This window comes from Schistocerca americana, chromosome 4 (assembly GCF_021461395.2).
Source record: "Schistocerca americana isolate TAMUIC-IGC-003095 chromosome 4, iqSchAmer2.1, whole genome shotgun sequence".
Lineage (NCBI taxonomy): Eukaryota > Metazoa > Arthropoda > Insecta > Orthoptera > Acrididae > Schistocerca > Schistocerca americana.
The window spans coordinates 716,627,383-716,649,458 of NC_060122.1; the positions used below are offsets into that span (position 1 = coordinate 716,627,383).

Below are 22,076 nucleotides of genomic sequence, written 5' to 3' on the forward strand. Positions count from 1 at the left end.
ACAGGCGTGAATGGAGGGACGAATGGAGACGTGTCGTCTTCAGCGATGAGAGTCGCTTCTGCCTTGGTGCCAATGATGGTCGTATGCGTGTTTGGCGCCGTGCAGGTGAGCGCCACAATCAGGACTGCATACGACCGAGGCACACAGGGCCAACACCCGGCATCATGGTGTGGGGAGCGATCTCCTACACTGGCCGTACACCACTGGTGATCGTCGAGGGGACACTGAATAGTGCACGGTACATCCAAACCGTCATCGAACCCATCGTTCTACCATTCCTAGACCGGCAAGGGAACTTGCTGTTCCAACAGGACAATGCACGTCCGCATGTATCCCGTGCCACCCAACGTGCTCTAGAAGGTGTAAGTCAACTACCCTGGCCAGCAAGATCTCCGGATCTGTCCCCCATTGAGCATGTTTGGGACTGGATGAAGCGTCGTCTCACGCGGTCTGCACGTCCAGCACGAACGCTGGTCCAACGGAGGCGCCAGGTGGAAATGGCATGGCAAGCCGTTCCACAGGACTACATCCAGCATCTCTACGATCGTCTCCATGGGAGAATAGCAGCCTGCATTGCTGCGAAAGGTGGATATACACTGTACTAGTGCCGACATTGTGCATGCTCTGTTGCCTGTGTCTATGTGCCTGTGGTTCTGTCAGTGTGATCATGTGATGTATCTGACCCCAGGAATGTGTCAATAAAGTTTCCCCTTCCTGGGACAATGAATTCACGGTGTTCTTATTTCAATTTCCAGGAGTGTATATAACAACTTTCTTTGAGAGTATATAACATTCATGTTTAGAGTGAACTGTACTCACTGCCGCATATTTGTTACATGCTCTCTATAGCATGTGTGGTGGTCAGTGGCATCCTGAAGAGCATTGTGTTGCAGCATTGGTTAAGACAACTGCTACTGTTTGCTGTCCATCTACTGGGAAAATAGTTGTAATATGCCATGAAAAAATGTTTGGTACCCTATAGAAACCTGCAACTCTTTCTGGCCAAAGTAAATCTGTGTAATTGGATAGGGCTTTGTTAGCTGCAATTATCAATAGCAATGCAACTTCCTCTTAAGTTGCAATATTGAATTGTGATACCTCTGAGTTTTATGATTGTAAGCTTACCTTATGAAGTTCTTTGAAAAGCGGATCTTTACTGGATATTGTAGTCTTCACAAATTCATGTTTCTCAAGCTGAGTCTGCTTAAGTTTTGTAGTAGTCTGTATTCAGTATGAGTCAGAGGGTAGGTGCCTAAGGTCAAGTATGAAAACACTGTACATTGGGAAATAGAAAGAATCTCAAATGAAATAAGTTATAACGAATATTGTGACTATTCAAGTGATATCAATATTGACAGACTGTGAGAAATGGAAATGTGATAAAAGGTTGCATATTTATTAAAGAATTAAATGGAAAGTAATGTGCTGAGAAGTTTTGAACCAAACATGTCAGAGGATTGGTGACTCAGATGTGCAGGGTTAACAATTGTTTAAAGGACATTGTGCCACCAAGCTGTATTTTAAATTATTTTATTTGCCCTATTTGTTTCGGACACTGACCATTGTCAAGTGGATCCATAGTAACAGATGTCGAATGGACAGTGCCTGGAATTAGAGATGCAAATAAAGTACTCTAAAACACAGCCCAGTGTAATAAAGTCCTCCTTCGAATTTACTGAGGCTGTAGGACCAATCCAGAAGAAACTGATTAACAACTGTGCATGCTACATGAAGAATGATACTTGCCCAAAATGATATTTAGTTTAATATTTAGATAATGCCATAGGAAATGATTTAGAGTGACGATAACCCCAGTGAAACTAGTTTGTAAGATGATCTAGGGTGTGATTAAAACCACTATTGATTAAATTTGCTGTCTAATAAGTAATGATGTTAATTGCAAATACTTCTATTTAATAATTAACTGTAACCAAAGACATTATATTACTATTAAATTTCTATACAGAAATGCTATCAACTATATCACAGATTGAAACAGCGATGGGAGATTTCTAATAGACACACAGTCACAACTGTAAAGCTTCCCTTGTTCATCTGTAGGCCTATGTAACAGCTTCGTTTCCAACTAAATAAATTCTGTTGTTGTTGTTGTTGTTGTTGTTGTTGTGGTCTTCAGTCCTGAGACTGGTTTGATGCAGCTCTCCATGCTACTCTATCCTGTGCAAGCTTCTTCATCTCCCAGTACCTACTGCAACCTACATCCTTCTGAATCTGTTTAGTGTATACATCTCTCGGTCTCCCTCTACGATTTTTACCCTCCACGCTGCCCTCCAATACTAAATTGGTGATCCCTTGATGCCTCAGAACATGTCCTACCAATCGATCCCTTCTTCTAGTCAAGTTGTGCCACAAACTTCTCTTCTCCCCAATCCTATTCAATACCTCCTCATTAGTTATGTGATCTACCCACCTTATCTTCAGCATTCTTCTGTAGCACCACATTTCGAAAGCTTCTATTCTCTTCTTGTCCAAACTAGTTATCGTCCATGTTTCACTTCCATACATGGCTACACTCCATACAAATACTTTCAGAAACGACTTCCTGACACTTAAATCTATACTCGCCCTAAATAGCAAAACTCCTTTACTACTTTAAGTGTCTCATTTCCTAATCTAATTCCCTCAGCATCACCCGATTTAATTTGACTACATTCCATTATCCTCGTTTTGCTTTTGTTGATGTTCATCTTGTATCCTCCTTTCAAGACACTGTCCATTCCGTTCAACTGCTCTTCCAAGTCCTTTGCTGTCTCTGATAGCCTTCATTAAATTTGTAACTACAAAATGAAAGTGGAGCAGTGTGATATGGTGAAAAACAGTTTCAGCAGTTAGGCATTTTTATGATGACTTTGCAATAAATTTACTGCCTTGTGAGTTTTATTGACAACTGTACAGGATTTCTAAAGAACGGTAGCATTCATAAATATATCACGGGGAACAATACCACCTCCACTATTCGTTACTTAATGTGATGTAGCACAGGAATTATGCAGTATTTTTCTCACTTCTCAGTGAATTAAAACTGTTCAAATGTAACAAGATGAAGATCAGGTAAGACTGAAGCTGAGCAGGCAGTGGACATCTGGGACAATTGTGTCTACAAATGAGACTATAAAATCTGGTAAAACCCCATAGGGTATTTTTTCACTATAAATGGATACTTGTGGAGCACCTAGGGAAGTTTTCATCCATTTGGAGGTGGTTGTTATGGTCAAAGTCCTGAGTGGAACATAGGAGAACAGGAGAAGAGCGTGTTGGTCGATCGGAAACTGGAAGCTGAGAGGGCGAGGTGTCTCTGCCGTGGCCCTCAGTGACCCACATCCAAGACCCCATGCAATTCCTCCCAACACTCTTATTGGTTGAAAATTGCAACCCTAACTCTACCATAGTGCCCGACTGGTCAGCAGTCCACACCATGAGAACCATGCAAAGGTGAGCAGTGCACGCTGAAACTGTGGCTAGGCTGTGAATGGCCTCCACAGCAACCAAGTCAAAGCATGGAAGTTGAAATTGAAAAATAAAATTTTAAAATACTTTCATCCCATATCCCTGCAAACAAATGGCTTCTGCACAGTGACAACCAAATTCTCTCTCTCTCTCTCTCTCTCTCTCTCTCTCTCTCTCTCTCTCTCTCTCCCTCCCCCCCCCCCCCCCCACACCTCCCTTCTACACACACACACACACACACACACACACACACACCACACACGATAGAGAGAGAGAGAGAGAGAGAGCTAGCTATATTTTTACTAGTACTAGTGTGGCTGAATTTGACTTTACACATTTGTTTACTTTTTACAGCTGTATAGTTTTGGAGAGACAGTATCAATACCATTCTGGACGGATTCTTGGAAACCTGATAGCTTCTACAATAAAATAGTGGAAAATAAATGTCGTGGGCTTCATACTCTGTGTCTCCTTGGTAAGTGATGAATGTCTTTTATCTTTAAATAAATGTAAAGAAGTAATTGATGTTTGTGTACCCTGAATGTAAATAAGACTCCTACGCCATTTTATCATTTAATACACAAATGTAGCTTTGCTCCCAGGAATCATTTTGACCCCCATGAGACACACTTCTCAACAATTTACCTAAACATCATCTCCTGTTTACGTGTTAAATTCATGATGCAACATGTTGGAGAGATACGCTTTGAATTATAATTAAATTACCAGAGTGTTTAGAAGGAATATAAGAACAACACTGCGGGAAGAGATTTACAAAGCAAACACAGGAGGAGGAGGAGGAGGAGGAGGAGAAGCCGCTGCTCCTCAAACATAGGCTTAAATCACTACTAATCCTTTTTTCTCCAGAGACAACCAAGAGTAAAATTCCACAAAAGCAACAGTAAAGAAGTACACTACCTGCAGTTAAAGTACCAAAAAGAAGAGTGATTTAAGGGGAGTGATACTACTTTACCATCAATAATTTAAAAACTTCCACTCTATCACAAAAAATGTGCAAAGTGTGCACTACACACCCAGAATCAGAATTGTAAAAGTAAATTGTTATTCAGGAGTATTGTAAAACAGTAAACAGATAAAATTTTTGATACAAATGAGTCATTTCCCAATCAGTATGTGTGACAGAAGTCATTGGTTATGATTTTCTGTGAATAATTCATAGGGGCAGTAAGTGTATGGGGCCTAACAATGAACAGTCAAATGAAGAAAGATTTAGTTAACTTAAGCAGATACTGTATACCTCACTGTAAGGTAGCAGTTTCAGAGATGGGTTCTATTCAGGTAAATTGCTATTTAGATAATTATTTAGATCAATAGGTAATTCAAGAACCCTTTATTCATGGATAAAATGATTTTTCCTCCCAGAGAATACAAATAATTATTTGTTATTTATTTTTCTAACTTTAACTAATGAATAACATAGACTACCATCACATCATCGTCTACTTCTTAGCACTTTCTCATTTATAACTTGTCTGTTCCTGTGCTAATTGTGGTTTCTTTTGGTGAATTATAAATTAGTTCTTTGTACATGTATGTGGCTCACAGTGAGAAAGTGCCAGGTCATAAATCAAACGGTATGGGATTCAACCCTCAGTTAGTTCTATGACCTTTTCTTGTACTTCTCAATCCTTTCACCTCTGCCAGTGATTTGTTAATGGGGAAAATGTTAAGTTGCAATGTGGTTCAGATTCCTTGTTAAAACTGTTGTGACCCTATAACTGGCTGGATAAACCAATTCAAAGGTTGGAAGAAGGCCAAGGACATAATATCCTTAGTAGGACTGTGCACAGGAAAGCAGTGTTGTGTTCAAACCAATGTACGATTTGAGTCCAGCTTTGCTTATTTTACAACATAACAGTTGCAACATAAAAATGCTTCGTAGGCAAATGCGTATGTCAGTTACATTTCTCACACAGCCCATGCAATTGACTCTGCACTCAACAGTACTTTCTTTCATTTGTTCCATCCTTCCCCTACCAACATCTGGAAGATCTGCTGATATAACTAGGAAAATGCATAAAAGGAGCCAACAAAGACTAATTTGCAATATCTTCAAATGGAATATCTGTTGTAGTTACTTGTTCGAGTTGCACATCTAAGATTGTTCGAATTAAGTGCTGATCCACCGTCGAACTTTCTGAGTCACTTAAAATGAAAAAATCAGGGAAAAAATTGTGGAAGAATATTGTGCGTATATCTCTTGTTGTGAATAATCTAGGGCAACTCATGTTTGCAGAAGAGAATGATGAAAGGTCAGAAATTATTTCGCAAATTTAAGTCTTCTGTGATCCTATTGTTTGTTGAAATGCTGAACAATTAAAACATTTCTAATTATAGGATAAATATAACTAGTTGAAGGATACTTACTAGAAAAATAAATGAGAAACAAGCGATAGAAATAAATTTATTTATTAATGCATAAAGTAAAACAAGTGTGCATATAATCGCGCGCGCAACACCCCTCCCGCCCCCCCCCCCCCCTCGATCTCACACACACACACACACACACACACACACACACACACAGAGAGAGAGAGAGAGAGAGAGAGAGAGAGAGAGAGAGAGAGAGAGAGAGAGTTGTGAACACATGGTCAACCCACAGTAGGAGTTTTTTTTCTTATGTTTCCCCTCATTGGAGTGGTGGTTAACCTTGGAAGAGTAACCAAAACATTAGCATGGCTAAAATTTTCTGGTGCTCTTACATTTGATAGTGTGGCACAGTGCTAGATGGAATTCACAGAGAATTCACTTTTGAACTCGAAAACAGTTATTGCAACAGTAACTGAGAAATGAAACCAAATTCATGAAAGCCTCTAAAAATTGTCTATCATTAGGTCATTGGAATCAGAGGAAGGTAAGAAATGATAGATGAAGATGATGCTGAAAACTGTGGCAAAAATGATGATCTAGAATGTCAAATGATTTTCTGTTTAGTGGCAACACTGATAACAAGGGATACAGTAGCTGGTTACCATCACACTTTTGATGCACTGTGCTTACAGCAAATTGTTATGCTACAGCGGTTGCTAGTTTTGTTGTTCAAACATTGATTCAAAGGGAGAATACGTAATATTAGCCAAGATGAATCACAAAACCATACTGAAATGTAATGCTACTTGACATCCAAAGTCATCTGAAATAATTGAAAATATTAAGGACAAACTCAAAGTTAGCCTGACATGAGTAATTTGTAGGATGCAGTGAAATTATTTGATCTGAGGTAAGTGTATGCACTTCCATAGAGATTTAGGTCATGGAAAATTTAAAAGAGGCACTAATTTTGAATGCATTGGAATTCATAATATGTTATGCTCCCTTTTCTGACACTGTGGATGTACTGTAAGTTGGAAGAAAGAGGTATTACAGACTTTTAGTACTACATAAAAGGTTGCAAAAACTGGAGAAAAGTTCCCTTGTACACTTCAACCCACTGACAACTTTCAAGAAAATGTCAGTTTGAAGAATTTTTTTGCTCCTCTGCACCAAAGGGATACCATTATATATTGCAGCACTGTCTTACTCATGATTTAAAAATGAGTGGGTCACCTGTACTGATGTCCATCATCAAGGGAAAGTTAAAACAAAATTCAGACATATAGTAGTCAAATAAATATGACGAGTCTGAAGATGAGTTAGTACAGAAGAAGAAAATGGTTTTTTTAGATTTCAGATCAGGTCTGTGAGGTTAAAGTATTTGCCAAGAATTAGAGGAGAATTGAAGTTTTCGTAACTTTTGTTGAAGAAATAATGATTTGAAAGTCTTAGATCATTATCCTGAAATAAAGGTGATCTTCAGAAGCAGCTGTCTTTGATATCTGTAGAACATGTTTCTTCATACACCACAGTGCCATAGCTTTTGATGAAGTATTTGGAAGAAGGATTGTATAATAGTTTTATAAATGACCAAGGATTCTTTGATTTGAAAGTTGTTTTATTCATATACTCTTACATTCACAAATGGTGAATGACAGCGGTATATACTGAAAATGTTGGTATGGCATGCAACAGAAACTTATTAGTTGTATGTATAAGTATATATGACACTGCTCATTAACTATGGTTTTATCTGTAGTGGAACTCTGCTCTGCTTTGTCCTTGCACATTCTTAATGAAAGAATTTTTTTTTTTCAGTGCAGGAAACCATCATTCTGCTGATGACAATGTAGGGAGTACCATTAAAAGCAGTTTATAGAGTTCCACAAGTCCAGTGTGAAGCTCATTTTGATACAGCAAAATTTGTATTTCCTTCACATATTTGGCTTCAAGGTGTTTTGATGTAAACATAGCACTCACTTCAGATTTTAACTAAAAATATCAAAACACTTCCTGTATATTGTTGTTAGTTTTTGAAATGGCTCCTCAGGAAACAGTCTACAAAGCTTGAGAACATCTTTGAGTCAAACATTTAAACAAAGTTTAAGCCAGGCACCAAATCAAATCTGATGTTTAATTGCATGATTATAGTATATAACATCTCAAGGCACATCCTCCTTGCCGGCCGAAGTGGCCGTGCGGTTCAAGGCGCTGCAGTCTGGAACCGCAGGACCGCTACGGTCGCAGGTTCGAATAATGCCTCAGGAATGGATGTTTGTGATGTCCTTGGTTAGTTAGGTTTAACTAGTTCTAAGTTCTAGGGGACTAATGACCTCAGCAGTTGAGTCCCATAGTGCTCAGAACCATTTGAACCACATCCTCCTCTAGTCACCCTTTACAGAGGTTTCTGTGCTGTTTTTTCTCTTCTCTTCTTCTCTTCCTTGGAGTATCACATGTGCCTTCAGCCTTGCACCATATTTTACTCAGAACCATTGTATCTCTTAGTGCACACTTTTCTTTGAGGTCTTCCAAATCTTTGCTGCAAAATATAATGTCTGCACAATGTTAAATGTAACATATGTCAATGAAAGCATTTCTTAAGACAGAATAGGAAGTTAAACTGAAATCTCCTATCATCATGTGAGATACACATGCTTTATTAATTTGTGGATTTTCCAAAATGTACTCATACTAATCTTCAAGTTAAGCCCTATGAATTGCCACAGTTTGTACCAAGCTACTTGAATAACCCCATCTTGTTAGTGAAAGTTTTGGAAATATCTTCTTTGCTATTGTATGTAATTATTTTGTTCTTTTGGAGGAATGTACAAACAAATGTTACACAACCACTAAGATCAATAAAAAAACTTTTACATGCACTCATACAAAATACTGCCTGTGATAAAACCAAATTCAATTTGTGGGTGTAACAGTGCTTAAATATGGCATCTGGAATTACTTTCCTAACTTTTGAAACTTCCTGGCATATTAAAACTGTGTGTCAGACCGAGACTCAAACTCGGGACCTTTGCCTTTCACAGGCAAGTGCTGTACCATCTAAGCTACCCAAACATGACTCACGATCCATCCCCACAGCCTGAATTCTGGCAGTACCTTGTCTCCTACCTTCCAAACTTCACAGAAGCTCTTCTGTGAACCTATCAGAACTAGCACTTCTGGAAGAAAAGATATTGCAGAGAAATGGCTTAGCCACAGCCTGGTGGATGTTTCCAGAATAAGATTCTCACTCTGCAGTGGAGTGTGCACCGATATGAAACTTCCTGGCGCATTAAAACTGTGTGCCAGACCGAGACTCGAACTTGAGACCTTTGCAAAGGTCTCGAGTTTGAGTCTTGGTCAGGCACATAGTGTTAATATGCCAGGAAGTTTCATATCAGCGCACACTCTGCTGCAGAATGAAAATCTCATTCTGGAAACACCCACCAGGCTGTGGCTAAGCTGTGTGTCCACAGTATCCTTTCTTCCAGGAGTGCTAGTTCTGCAAGGTTCGCAGAAGAGCTTCTGTGAAGTTTGGAAGGTAGGAGATGAGGTACTGGCAGAATTGAGGCTATGGGGATGGATCATGAGTCATACTTGGGTAGCTCAGTTGGTAGAGCACTTGCCCGCGAAAGGCAAAGGTCCCGATTTTGAGTATCGGTGTGGCACACAGTTTTAATATGCCAGGAAGTTTCGTATCAGCACACACTCCACTGCAGAGTGAAAATCTCATTCTCGATACCTAACTCTTTATTTGCACACCGTTTGAATGTCCTACCCTGGTGGCCATCCCACCATATATTTTTGCATGCAAATTCTTCGAGATTGTCTGTTGCAATCTTTGATGTGGCTTCTGCCAATCTTTCAGTGCTAATGTAAGTTTCAAGCTTTCTGACTTCGTATCTGTGTGAATGTGTAAGTGTAACTTTTCAGTTTATGACTTTTATAATAGCGTAACTTTTCATAGAGTGTTTTTTACCTTACTGTGTACATGATGTAACTTTATGCTGACTAGTAGCTATAGCTAACCATTAATTGTACTGCTTATGTAGTTTCTGTGTTTAAAGTACCCATCTGCAGAGTTACAAAATTTACTTGCAATATTTATAGCCACAATGCGTCTGACCCTAAGACATGTTAATAACTCTGTTGCTATATAAACTCTATATGTAATATCAATATGTAGGTTTCCAGTGCAAAACAGTTACACAGCTACTGACCTAAATAACATCAGAAAGTATTTCATACCAGTCTCACTGAACGTACGAGGGCAGTTCAATAAGTAATGCAACACATTTTTTTTCTCGGCCAATTTTGGTTGAAAAAACCGGAAATTTCTTGTGGAATATTTTCAAACATTCCCGCTTCGTCTCGTATAGTTTCATTGACTTCCGACAGGTGGCAGCGCTGTACGGAGCTGTTAAAATGGCGTCTGTAACGGATGTGCGTTGCAAACAACGGGCAGTGATAGAGTTTCTTTTGGCGGAAAACCAGGGCATCTCAGATATTCATAGGCGCTTGCAGAATGTCTACGGTGACCTGGCAGTGGACAAAAGCACGGTGAGTCGTTGGACAAAGCATGTGTCATCATCGCCGCAAGGTCAAGCAAGACTGTCTGATCTCCCGCGTGCGAGCCGGCCGTGCACAGCTGTGACTCCTGCAATGGCGGAGCGTGCGAACACACTCGTTCGAGATGATTGACGGATCACCGTCAAACAACTCTGTGCTCAACTTGACATCTCTGTTGGTAGTGCTGTCACAATTGTTCACCAGTTGGGATATTCAAAGGTTTGTTCCCGCTGGGTCCCTCGTTGTCTAACCGAACACCATAAAGAGCAAAGGAGAACCATCTGTGCGGAATTGCTTGCTCGTCATGTGGCTGAGGGTGACAATTTCTTGTCAAAGATTGTTACAGGCGATGAAACATGCGTTCATCACTTCGAACCTGAAACAAAACAGCAATCAATAGAGTGGCGCCACACCCACTCCCCTACCAAGAAAAAGTTTAAAGCCATACCCTCAGCCGGTAAAGTCATGGTTACAGTCTTCTGGGACGCTGAAGGGGTTATTCTGTTCGATGTCCTTCCCCATGGTCAAACGATCAACTCTGAAGTGTATTGTGCTACTCTTCAGAAATTGAAGAAACGACTTCAGCGTGTTTGTAGGCACAAAAATCTGAACGAACTTCTCCTTCTTCATGACAACGCAAGACCTCACACAAGTCTTCGCACCCGAGAGGAGCTCACAAAACTTCAGTGGACTGTTCTTCCTCATGCACCCTACAGCCCCGATCTCGCACCGTCGGATTTCCATATGTTTGGCCCAATGAAGGACGCAATCCGTGGGAGGCACTACGCGGATGATGAAGAAGTTATTGATGCAGTACGACGTTGGCTCCGACATCGACCAGTGGAATGGTACCGTGCAGGTATACAGGCCCTTATTTCAAGGTGGCGTAAGGCCGTAGCATTGAATGGAGATTACGTTGAAAAATAGTGTTGTGTAGCTAAAAGATTGGGGAATAACCTGGTGTATTTCAATGCTGAATAAAACAACCCCTGTTTCAGAAAAAAAATGTGTTGCATTACTTATTGAACTGCCCTCGTAATATAAAAATACAATCACTATTCCAGATGTACACTAAACAGTGCTTAATTCTGGTCCTAATAATCACTTTAGCTTACCTGTGTGACAGTGGTTAGCTGTGCATTGCTTTGTAATCACATTTCACATAAAATTAGGGAAATAAATCTTGCCATGTGCAGTGCGAGAGTGTTACACTCCAGCATAACATGAAGTTAACAGTCGGATCTCATGAACTGCAGTGCAAGCCCATAGTCTGTTTTAAAACTTTTATATAGCTAGTGGGATGTAGAGGCTCAATGTTGAATAATTTGAAGTCTTTTAAGTTCCTTTCTGTATTCTGAAACCAGATTTAAAAAAAAAATGTGAACAGGTATGTATTGTTACAGGCAAGTGCAATGGCTTTAAATATTGAACATAAATGCCTTGATATTATAATTTGAAGCAGATTGTTTTATACTGATTACTTTAAAAGAAAAGGGGTTGGGTGTGATACGTTTCTTTCCTGAGACCAAGCATATTCTGTGTTACTTGAAACAGTGGCACCAAATAGCCAAACAATGTGAGTTATAAAATTTACATACAAAAACTGAAAAAGTTCCCTAAATGCAACCTACCACTTTCTGCAAAGCTAGTACAAGTGACAAATTACCTTCTTTAACATATTCTAAGTTATAGCAACAGCATTCCAAAATGACATACCTGCACCAACACACAAATCTGCCGCAATCAGTGCTCAACACCAAAGTTTCACTCTTGAGTGAACTAATTATTTGACAAACATATAAACTGATAACTGTCAAACAATGGAAAATCCAGGATGAAATGTAACAATACGAGAGAAGGAAAGTTGCTTCTCACCATATAGTGGAGATACTGAGTCGCGATAGGCACAGTAAAACGATTCACACATTAAGCGCGCACGCGCGCTAGTGCAAGGGCAACTTGCACACACGTCTGCAGTCTCAGAGAGCTGAAACTACACTGCGAGCAGCAGCACCAGTGCATGATGGGAGTGGCGACTGGGTGGGGGTAAGGAGGAGGCTGGGGCGGGGAGGGGGAGGGATAGTGTGGTGGGAGTGGCGGACAGTGAAGTGTTGCAGTTTAGTCGGAGGGTAGGAGAGAAGGTGCGGAGGGGGGAGGGGGTGAGTAGTGGAAAGGAGAGAAATAAAAATAAAAGAAATTAAAAGAATGAGTGTGGCGGTGAAATGACAGCTGTGTAGTGCTGGAATGGGAACAGGGAGGGGGCTGGATGGGTAAGGACAGTGACTAACGAAGGTTGAGGCAAGGAGGGTTACGGGAACGTAGGATATATTGCAGGGAAAGTTCCCACCTGCACAATTCAGGAAAGCTACTGTTGGTGGGAAGAATCCATATGGTACAGGCTGTGAAGCAGTCATTGAGATGAGGGCTATCATGTTTGGCAGCATGTTGAGCTACAGGGTGGTCCACTTGTTTTAAGGCCACAGTTTGTCGGTGGCCATTCATGCGGACAGATAGGTTGTTGGTTGTCATGCCTACATAGAATGCAGCACAGTGGTTGCAGATAAGCTTGTAAATCACATGACTAGTTTCACAGGTAGCCCTGCCTTTGATGTGATAGGTAATGTTAGTGACCGTACTGGAGTAGGTGGTGGTAGGAGGATGTATGGGACAGGTCTTGCATCTAGATCTATTACAGGGGTATGAGCCATGAGGTAAGGGACTGGGAGCAGGGGTTGTGTAAGGATGGACAAGTATATTGTGGAGGTTCGGTGGACGGCAGAATACCACGGTAGGAGGGTTGGGAAGGATAGTGGGTAGGACATTTCTCATTTCAGGGCACAACAAGAGGCAATCAAAACCCTGGTGGAGAATGTAATTCAGTTGCTCTAGTCCCGGATGCTACTGAGTTATGAGGGGAATGCTCCTCTGTGGCCGGACTGTAGGACTTTGGGAAGTGGTGGGAGACTGGAAAAATAAGGCACGGGAGATTTGTTTTTATACAAGGTTGGGAGGATAATTATGGTCAGTGAAGGATTCAGTGAGACCCTTGATATATTTAGAGAGGGACTGCTCGTCACTGCAGATGCGACGACCACGGGTGTCTAGGCTGTACGGAAGGGACTTCTTGGTATAAATCGGGTGGCAGCTGTCGAAGTGGAGGTATTGCTGGTGGTTAGTAGGTTTGATATGGACAGTGGTACTGATGTAGCCATCTCTAAGGTGGAGGTCAACATCTAGGAAGGTGGCTTGCTGGGTTGAGTAGGACCAGGTGAAGCAAATAGGGGGAGAAGTTGTTGAGGTTCTGGAGGAATGTGAATAAGGTGTCCTCACCTTCAATCCAGATAGCAAAGATGTCATCAGGGAATCTTAACCAGGTGAGGGGTTTAGGATCTGGGTTTTTGGGAAGGATTCCTCTAGATGGCCCGGTCACTAACATTACCGATCACATCAAAGGCGGGACTACCTGTGAAAGCAATCATGTGATTTACAAGCTAAGCTGCAATCACTGTGCTGCATTCTATGTAGGCATGACAACCAACAAGCTGTCTGTCCGCATGAATGGGCACTGACAAACTGTGGCCTTAAAACAAGTAGACCACCCTGTAGCTCGACATGCTGCCAAACATGATAGCCCTTATCTCAATGACTGCTTCACAGCCTGTGCCATATGGATTCTTCCCACTAACAGTAGCTTTCCTGATTTGCGCAGGTGGGAACTTTCCCTGCAATACATACTACGTTCCCGTAACCAGCAGTTGAAACGTACAGTGGATAATGGAACTCCTGGAGAAATAGCAGCAAGAGCAGTTTCAGTGTATATGCCTGGGATCTCATTCAACATACTGAAGATGCTGTACAGCAGCCAAAGGGTGCAGGGTGTAACCAATTGCAGATTGTGGTATAGTTTGGTACGAACGATGCCCGTTTTCTGGATTTTCTTAGATCATTCCAACAAATAAGGTTGAGAATACCACCCATGCTCAGAGAGTTTAAATGAAGCAAAAAGTCTACAGCATTGTCCCCAGACCAGATCGGGGTTAACTCTTTCTGAATAGAGTGGAAGGATCGAGTCAGAAACTGCAAAGGTTCTGTAACAAACTAGGCTGCAACTTCCTAGACTTGCACCATAGAATTGAGAATTGTAAGGTTCCCGTAAATGGGTCAGGTTGCCCTATACATCAGATGCTGCTGTCCAGATAGCTGACTGTGAGGTGCACACAAGATTTTTCTAGATTAGGCAACTCTCCATCCAGTTCAAATAATGGTAACTGTAGGAGACTCAGAAGTATCAGTGTAAAATACAAAGAAATGCTCTCCAGAGGCAAGAGTATTAAAATCTCAGTGGCTGACCACTGAAGCATTCGCAAAGAGGTTCAAGAGTTTGAAACACTCCAGAAAGGCAGTCAAGTTGACATAATACTAGGTACAGAAAGCTGGTTGAAACCTGAAGTTGACACCAGTGAGATTTTAGGGGAAAATTTCAGTGTATGTCGAAAGAATAGGCTAATGAGGATTGGAGGTGGGTGTAGATGAGAAACTCATATCTGGTGGCATAGAACTTGAAGCTGCGTGTGAGATTGTTTGGGCAAGACGGAGTATCATGGGTGAGCATAAAATTATAACTGAATCTTTCTATCAACCAACAGACTCACCTTCTCTTGTAATCAAAAACGTTACAGAATACCTCAGTTTGTAGTACAAACCACACCAGTCATGCTGTAATCATCGGGGAAGACCTTAACCATCCAACGGTCAATTGAGATAATTACAGTTTTGGTAATAGTTGGCTTCATAAGACTTCCCGTGAAATATTTTAAACGTCTTGAATGGATACAAAGAAGGGCAACACAAATGGCCGAAGGTTTGTTCGAACCATGGGATCATGTCACAAAGTTGCTGAAAGAACTGAGCTGGCAGACATTTGAAGATAGCTGCAAACTATTACATGAAAACATACTTAGAAAGTTTCTAGAACTAGCTTTAAGTGATGAATCTAGGAATGTATTACAATCTCCTCTTGTGAAATGGAATGTACCCTCTGCCATGCACTTTGCATTGGTTCACGGAATTTGGATGTAATGTAAATTTAGATAACCCGTGTTTTACTTTGGTTGACAATCATATTATAAATTCTCTTTGAGACACTAGTGATTCCATGCAGTTAATATTCCATGTTCTTTGTTGTCTTTAACAGAATCATTGAGTTATTGGCAAACCTCAAAGTTGTTACTTCTTCTCCCTGAACTTTAATTCCATTTCCAGATTCTTCCCTGGCAATGCTCATGTCACAGTATGGCATGGAAATGGCCGAAACACCCTTTCATGGGTGGATATTACAACGAAGACATCATTGTGTTATACAGAATAAATGTAAAAAATGTAGTCTATCCTTCGTACTAAAGTTCTGCTTTTTATTGTTACCTCCATTATTCTTAACCACAGACTAAGTGCTCTTTGGAGCTTCCCTAATTTTATATCTACTTAAATTTATATATATATAAAAACAAAGATGAGGTGACTTACCGAACAAAAGCGCTGGCAGGTCGATAGACACACAAACAAACACAAACATACACACAAAATTCAAGCTTTCGCAACAAACTGTTGCCTCATCAGGAAAGAGGGAAGGAGAGGGGAAGACGAAAGGAAGTGGGTTTTAAAGGAGAGGGTAAGGAGTCATTCCAATCCCGGGAGCGGAAAGACTTACCTTAGGGGGAAAAAAGGACAGGTATACACTTGCACACACGCACATATCCATCCACACATACAGACACAAGCAGACATATTTAAAGACCTTGGTCTTTAAATATGTCTGCTTGTCTTTAAATATGTCTGCTTGTGTCTGTATGTGTGGATGGATATGTGCGTGTGTGCAAGTGTATACCTGTCCTTTTTTCCCCCTAAGGTAAGTCTTTCCGCTCCCGGGATTGGAATGACTCCTTACCCTCTCCTTTAAAACCCACTTCCTTTCGTCTTCCCCTCTCCTTCCCTCTTTCCTGATGAGGCAACAGTTTGTTGCGAAAGCTTGAATTTTGTGTGTATGTTTGTGTTTGTTTGTGTGTCTATCGACCTGCCAGCGCTTTTGTTCGGTAAGTCACCTCATCTTTGTTTTTATATATAATTTTTCCCACGTGGAATGTTTCCTTCCATTATATAAATTTATATATAATGTAGCATTGAATGGCAACGGCCTTGCCGCAGTGGATACACCGGTTCCCGTGAGATCACCGAAGTTAAGCGCTGACGGGCGTGGCCGGCACTTGGATGGGTCACCATCCAGGCCGCCATGTGCTGTTGCCATTTTTCGGGGTGCACTCAGCCTCGTGATGCCAATTGAGGAGCTACTCGACCGAATAGTAGCGGCTCCGGTCAAAGAAAACCATCGTAACGACCGGGAGAGCGGTGTGCTGACCACACGCCCCTCCTATCCGCATCCTCACCTGAGGATGACACGGCGGTCGGATGGTCCCGATGGGCCACTTGTGGCCTGAAGACGGGGTGCTAGTAGTAGCATTGAATGTTGCCATGGAAACTGCATAGTTTCTTGACAAGGCGTCTGCTCATCGTTATTAGGTGTGTTTGTAGGAAGCTGTAATGCCGACCCAATTTATATGGTAGCTCACTAGAAAAGCACAAGCACCCAGAGGAGGAAAGGGGCTGTGATATCACTGCAAGCAAAGTTGACATCCAGTTCTTCCGATTGTCAAAAATTATCTTACCGTACCAGGTGGTGGTAACATTTTACTTGCTACCTGTTTGCTTATGAAATCCAAGATAATGCCTCTCTGTTATGCTTCCTTTGCATAATAAATACAGAGTATATAACAATAAATCAAGCATGGTAGCAGTAAAGTTGCAACAATAATTGGTTAATACTCATCTTTCATTATTGCAATTATTCCCTGATAGTGAAATTGAGCAACTTTCTTCTGCAGACTAATATTTGCCTGGTTCTTGTTATGTGAAACATTTTTATAGCACTCTGTTGAAGGACAAACACTGTTTTAAATTTTGACAGAATGTTGTCAAATTCTTAATAATTTTTCCAAATACAAAACTCTACAGAAGTCAACATAAAACTAGTCTGACAACATTAACAACTGCGAGCTCTGATGCTCATCCATTTATAAAATCTAGACAATTGAAGTTAAAAAAACCTTTGCAGAAAATATAATTTTAACAAAGTTACAATCACAAAAATTAATTTTAGTTCAATTAGGTCCCACTATGTTCTACATGATGAAATACAAACACAAAATTTTAAAAAAAAGGTTGGTAATTATGTCTGAAATTTGTAACACAAACTGATTTAACTATATGTAGACATTAAGTCTTAATTAATCAAATAATTAATGCATTTCCTGGTTTACGATCATTTACAGTGTATTACAAAACTGTGTTTACAAGTGGTGTTAAAAATTACATGTTAATATGCTGTAATATTTACTTGTCTACTTACAAAACGTGTTTGACAAAAATTGTCTTAGATTAGAGTCAACGGTGGCAAATTTACTAGCAATAGCAAAAATGAGTTTGAAAATTTGTGTAACAGAACAGAATGTGGTTTGTGTGGTTTTCTGAATACTGTGTCAATCATTTCAATATAGTGTCTCTTGGTCTGTCACATTACAAGGTCCAGAGTGCATACTTCAATTAAATCCATTCTTTCTTTCATACTGACATCATTGACATGTGGTTTGTGCAACAGCCCTTAAAATCCATGTCTTCTGTCAGATCTAATCACCCATGAATTGATATGATCATGTTTCGTAACTTTGATTTGCATGAGATTATTCATTTAGATAGTTCATGCAACCGAAACTTCCTGGCAGATTAAAACTATGTGCCGGACCGAGACTCGAAATCGGGACCTTTACCCTTCGCGGGCAAGTGCTCTACCAACTGAGCTACCCAAGCACGACTCACGCCCTGTACTCACAGCTTTTACTTCTGCCAGTACCTCGTCTCCGAGTTCGAGTCTCGGTCCGGCACACAGTTTTAATCTGCCAGGAAGTTTCATATCAGCGCACACTCCGCTGCAGAGTTAAAATCTCATTCTGGAAACATCCCCCAGCCTGTGGCTAAGCCATATCTCCGCAATATCCTTTCTTTCAGGAGTGCTAGTTCTGCAAGGTTCACAGGAGAGCTTCTGTAAAGTTTGGAAGGTAGGAGACGAGGTACTGGCAGAAGTAAAAGTTGTGAGTACAGGGCGTGAGTTGTGCTTGGGTAGCTCAGTTGGTAGAGCACTTGCCCGCGAAAGGCAAAGGTCCCGAGTTCGACTCTCGGTCCAGCACACAGTTTTGATCTGCCAGGAAGTTTCATATCAGCACACACTCTGCTGCAGAGTGAAAATCTCATTCTGGAAACATCCCCCAGGCTGTGGCTAAGCCATGTCTTCGCAATATCCTTTCTTTCAGGAGTGCTAGTTCTGCAAGGTTCGCAGGAGAGCTTCTGTAAAGTTTGGAAGGTAGGAGATGAGGTACTGACAGAAGTAAAAGCTGTGAGTACGGGGCGTGAGCCGTGCTTGGGTAGCTCAGTTGGTAGAGCACTTGCCCGCGAAAGGCAAAGGTCCTGAGTTCGAGTCTCGGTCCGGCGCACAGTTTTAATCTGCCAGGAAGTTTCATATCGGTGCACACTCCGCTGCAGAGTGAAAATCTCATTCCAGTTCATGCAACCATTTATGTCCACCCATATTCGGTGTTTGTTCATACAGTGCTCCTATTATAATACCTTTATTCATAGCTATAGTTTTGATTTTTTTAGTGTACTGTATCTTGAGAGAAAAGGGGTAACTAAAGAAGTTAATGTCCTAAGAACTAGCTGACTTATGGTTAAAACAAATATTAAAAAATCAAATGTTTGTACAAAGAAAAAATATTTTTTTTGTTCTTTCCATGTAACAGATATAAAGGTAAAGGAACCTACATTGGAAAGTTTAACGAAGAAGAAGAAGGAATATATGCCTCCAACATTCATGTCCGTTGCTCAGGCTGCAAAGCAGCTGTTAGAAATAACTGAGAGAAATGGTTTTGATGATTCCGCAGGTATGTATATGTATACTAGATTAGCACCCGCTGCTCCACTCACGTAGATGGTATGTCGCGTGAGAAATTTCTTTTGTTTTTATTTAATCGAATTTTTATGTCGTTCAGAAATTGCAACACCTTCTAAGCTTTTCATGCTAATTAAACCTGATCTGTTCCGAATGCACATCTGACTAAAAAGCGGTTCTGGTAGCTGATGTCGAAAGTTTTTGTTAATCATGCTTTTGCGTTATTGTGCAGATATTTCCATAGCAACTTTCGTCCCCTAGCTAATATTTCTTTATATCTAACTGAGAAGCAAAGTACCAATTTTCATAAACGTTTTTTTAATTTAACAAAAATTTGTCTTAAAAATTTTCATCCCTATTGCATTCCTTTAGGGGTTGAATTTCCAGAAACAGTGAAAAATATATATATTTTTTTCTTAATTTATAACTGAGAAGCCAAATACCAATTTTCATAGATGTAGCCCTACAAATCCTTTAGCAGTTCTTTTGTTGTTGTTGTTGTTGTTGTGGTCTTCAGTCCTGAGACTTGTTTGATGCAGCTCTCCATGCTACCCTATCTTGTGCAAGCTTTTTCATCTCCCAGTACTTACTGCAACTTACATCCTTCTGAATCTGCTTAGTGTATTCATCTCTTGGTCTCCCTCTACGATTTTTTTCCCTCCACGCTGCCCTCCAATGCTAATTTTGTGATCCCTTGATGCCTCAAAACATGTCCTACCAACCGGTCCCTTCTTCTTGTCAAGTTGTGCCACAAACTCCTCTTCTCCCCACTTCTATTCAATACCTCCTCATTAGTTATGTGATCTACCCATCTAATCTTCAGCATTCTTCTGTAGCACCACATTTCAATAGCTTCTATTCTCTTCTTGTCCAAACTAGTTATCGTCCATGTTTCACTTCCATACATGGCTACACTCCATGCATATACTTTCAGAAACGACTTCCTGACACTTAAATCTATTCCCTTAACAAATTTCTCTTCTTCAGAAACACTTTCCTTGCCATTGCCAGTCTACATTTTATATCCTCTCTACTTCGACCATCATCAGTTATTTTGCTCCCCAAATAGCAAAAGTCCTTTACTACCTTAAGTGTCTCATTTCTTAATCTAATTCCCTCAGCATCACCCGACTTAATTTGACTACATTCCATTATCCTCGTTTTGCTTTTGTTGATGTTCATCTTATACCCTCCTTTCAAGACACTGTCCATTCCGTTCAACTGCTCCTCCAAGTCCTATGCTGTCCAGGACAGAATTACAATGTCATCGGCGAACCTCAACATTTTTATTTCTTCCCCATGGATTTTAATACCTACTCCAAATTGTTCTTTTGTTTCCTTTACTGCTTGCTCAGTATACAGATTGAATAACATCGGGGAGAGGCTACAACCCTGTCTCACTCCCTTCCCAACCGCTGCTTCCCTTACACGCCCCTCGAGTCTCACAACTGCCATCTGGTTTCTGTGCAAATTGTAAATAGCCTTTCGCTCCCTGTATTTTACCCCTGCCACCTTTAGAATTTGAAAGAGAGTATTCCAGTCAACATTGTCAAAAGCTTTCTCTAAGTCTACAAATGCTAGAAACGTAGGTTTGCCTTTCCTTAATCTATTTTCTAAGATAAGTCGTAGGATCAGTATTGCTTCATGTGTTCCAACATTTCTGCGGAATCCAAACTGATCTTTACCGAGGTCGCTTCTACTAGTTTTTCCATTCGCCTGTAAAAAATTCGCGTTAGTATTTTACAGCTGGGGGTATTTCGCCTGTCTCATACATCTTGCTCACCAGATGGTAGAGTTTTGTCAGGACTGGCTCTCCCAAAGCCGTCAGTAGTTCCAATAGAATGTTGTCTACTCCCGGGGCCTTGTTTCGACTCAGGTCTTTCAGTGCTCTGTCAAACTCTTCATGCAGTATCTTATCTCCCATTCCATCTTCATCTACATCCTCTTCCATTTCCATAATATTGTCCTCAAGTACATCGCCCTTGTATAGACCCTCTATATACTCCTTCCACCTTTCTGCTTTCCCTTCTTTGCTTAGAATTGGGTTTCCGTCTGCGCTCTTGACATTCATACAAGTGGCTCTGTTTTCTCTAAAGGTCTCTTTAATTTTCCTGTAGGCAGTATCTATCTTACCCCCTAGTGAGATAAGCCTTTACATCCTTACATTTGTCCTCTAGCTATCCCTGCTTAGCCATTTTGCACTTCCTGGCGATCTCATTTTTGAGACATTTGTATTCCTTTTTGCCTGCTTCATTTACTGGTTTTTACATTTTCTCCTTTCATCAATTAAATTCAATATTTCTTCTGTTACCCAAGGATTTCTACTAGCCCTCGTCTTTTTACCTACTTGACCCTCTGCTGCCTTCACTACTTCATCCCTCAGAGCTACCCATTCTTCTTCTATTGTATTTCGTTCCCCCATTCCTATCAATTGTCCCCTTATGCTCTCCCTGAAACTCTGTATAAGCTCTGGTTTAGTCAGTTTATCCAGGTCCCATTTCTGTATGACAAGAAATTCACTTTCTTCTGTTAACAGGAAATAAAGCATGATAGGAAATTCTAAAGCTTCATAGTGGATTTATGCATTCATTAGAATGTGAGAATAATACTGATGCGAGATCATAATTCTGCAGTCATTGGAATCTGTTTCCTTAAA

The 22,076-nt window shown here is 40.7% G+C and overlaps 1 protein-coding gene and 1 pseudogene across 3 annotated transcripts in view; both read left to right on the forward strand.

The window, feature by feature from the left end:
• Window positions 1-22,076, forward strand: part of LOC124612412 (diphthine methyl ester synthase) — an 84,370-nt gene that overhangs the window by 55,713 nt on the left and 6,581 nt on the right. For 2 of the 3 annotated variants that reach the window (XM_047140607.1, XM_047140606.1), the window contains exons 3-4: window positions 3,823-3,943; window positions 19,272-19,412. In XM_047140607.1, coding sequence (XP_046996563.1) covers window positions 3,823-3,943; window positions 19,272-19,412 — 262 coding nt within the window. The remainder of the gene's footprint in view (window positions 1-3,822; window positions 3,944-19,271; window positions 19,413-22,076) is intronic. The other variant, XM_047140608.1, reaches the window with a different exon arrangement.
• LOC124614362 lies at window positions 16,551-16,668 on the forward strand (annotated as a pseudogene).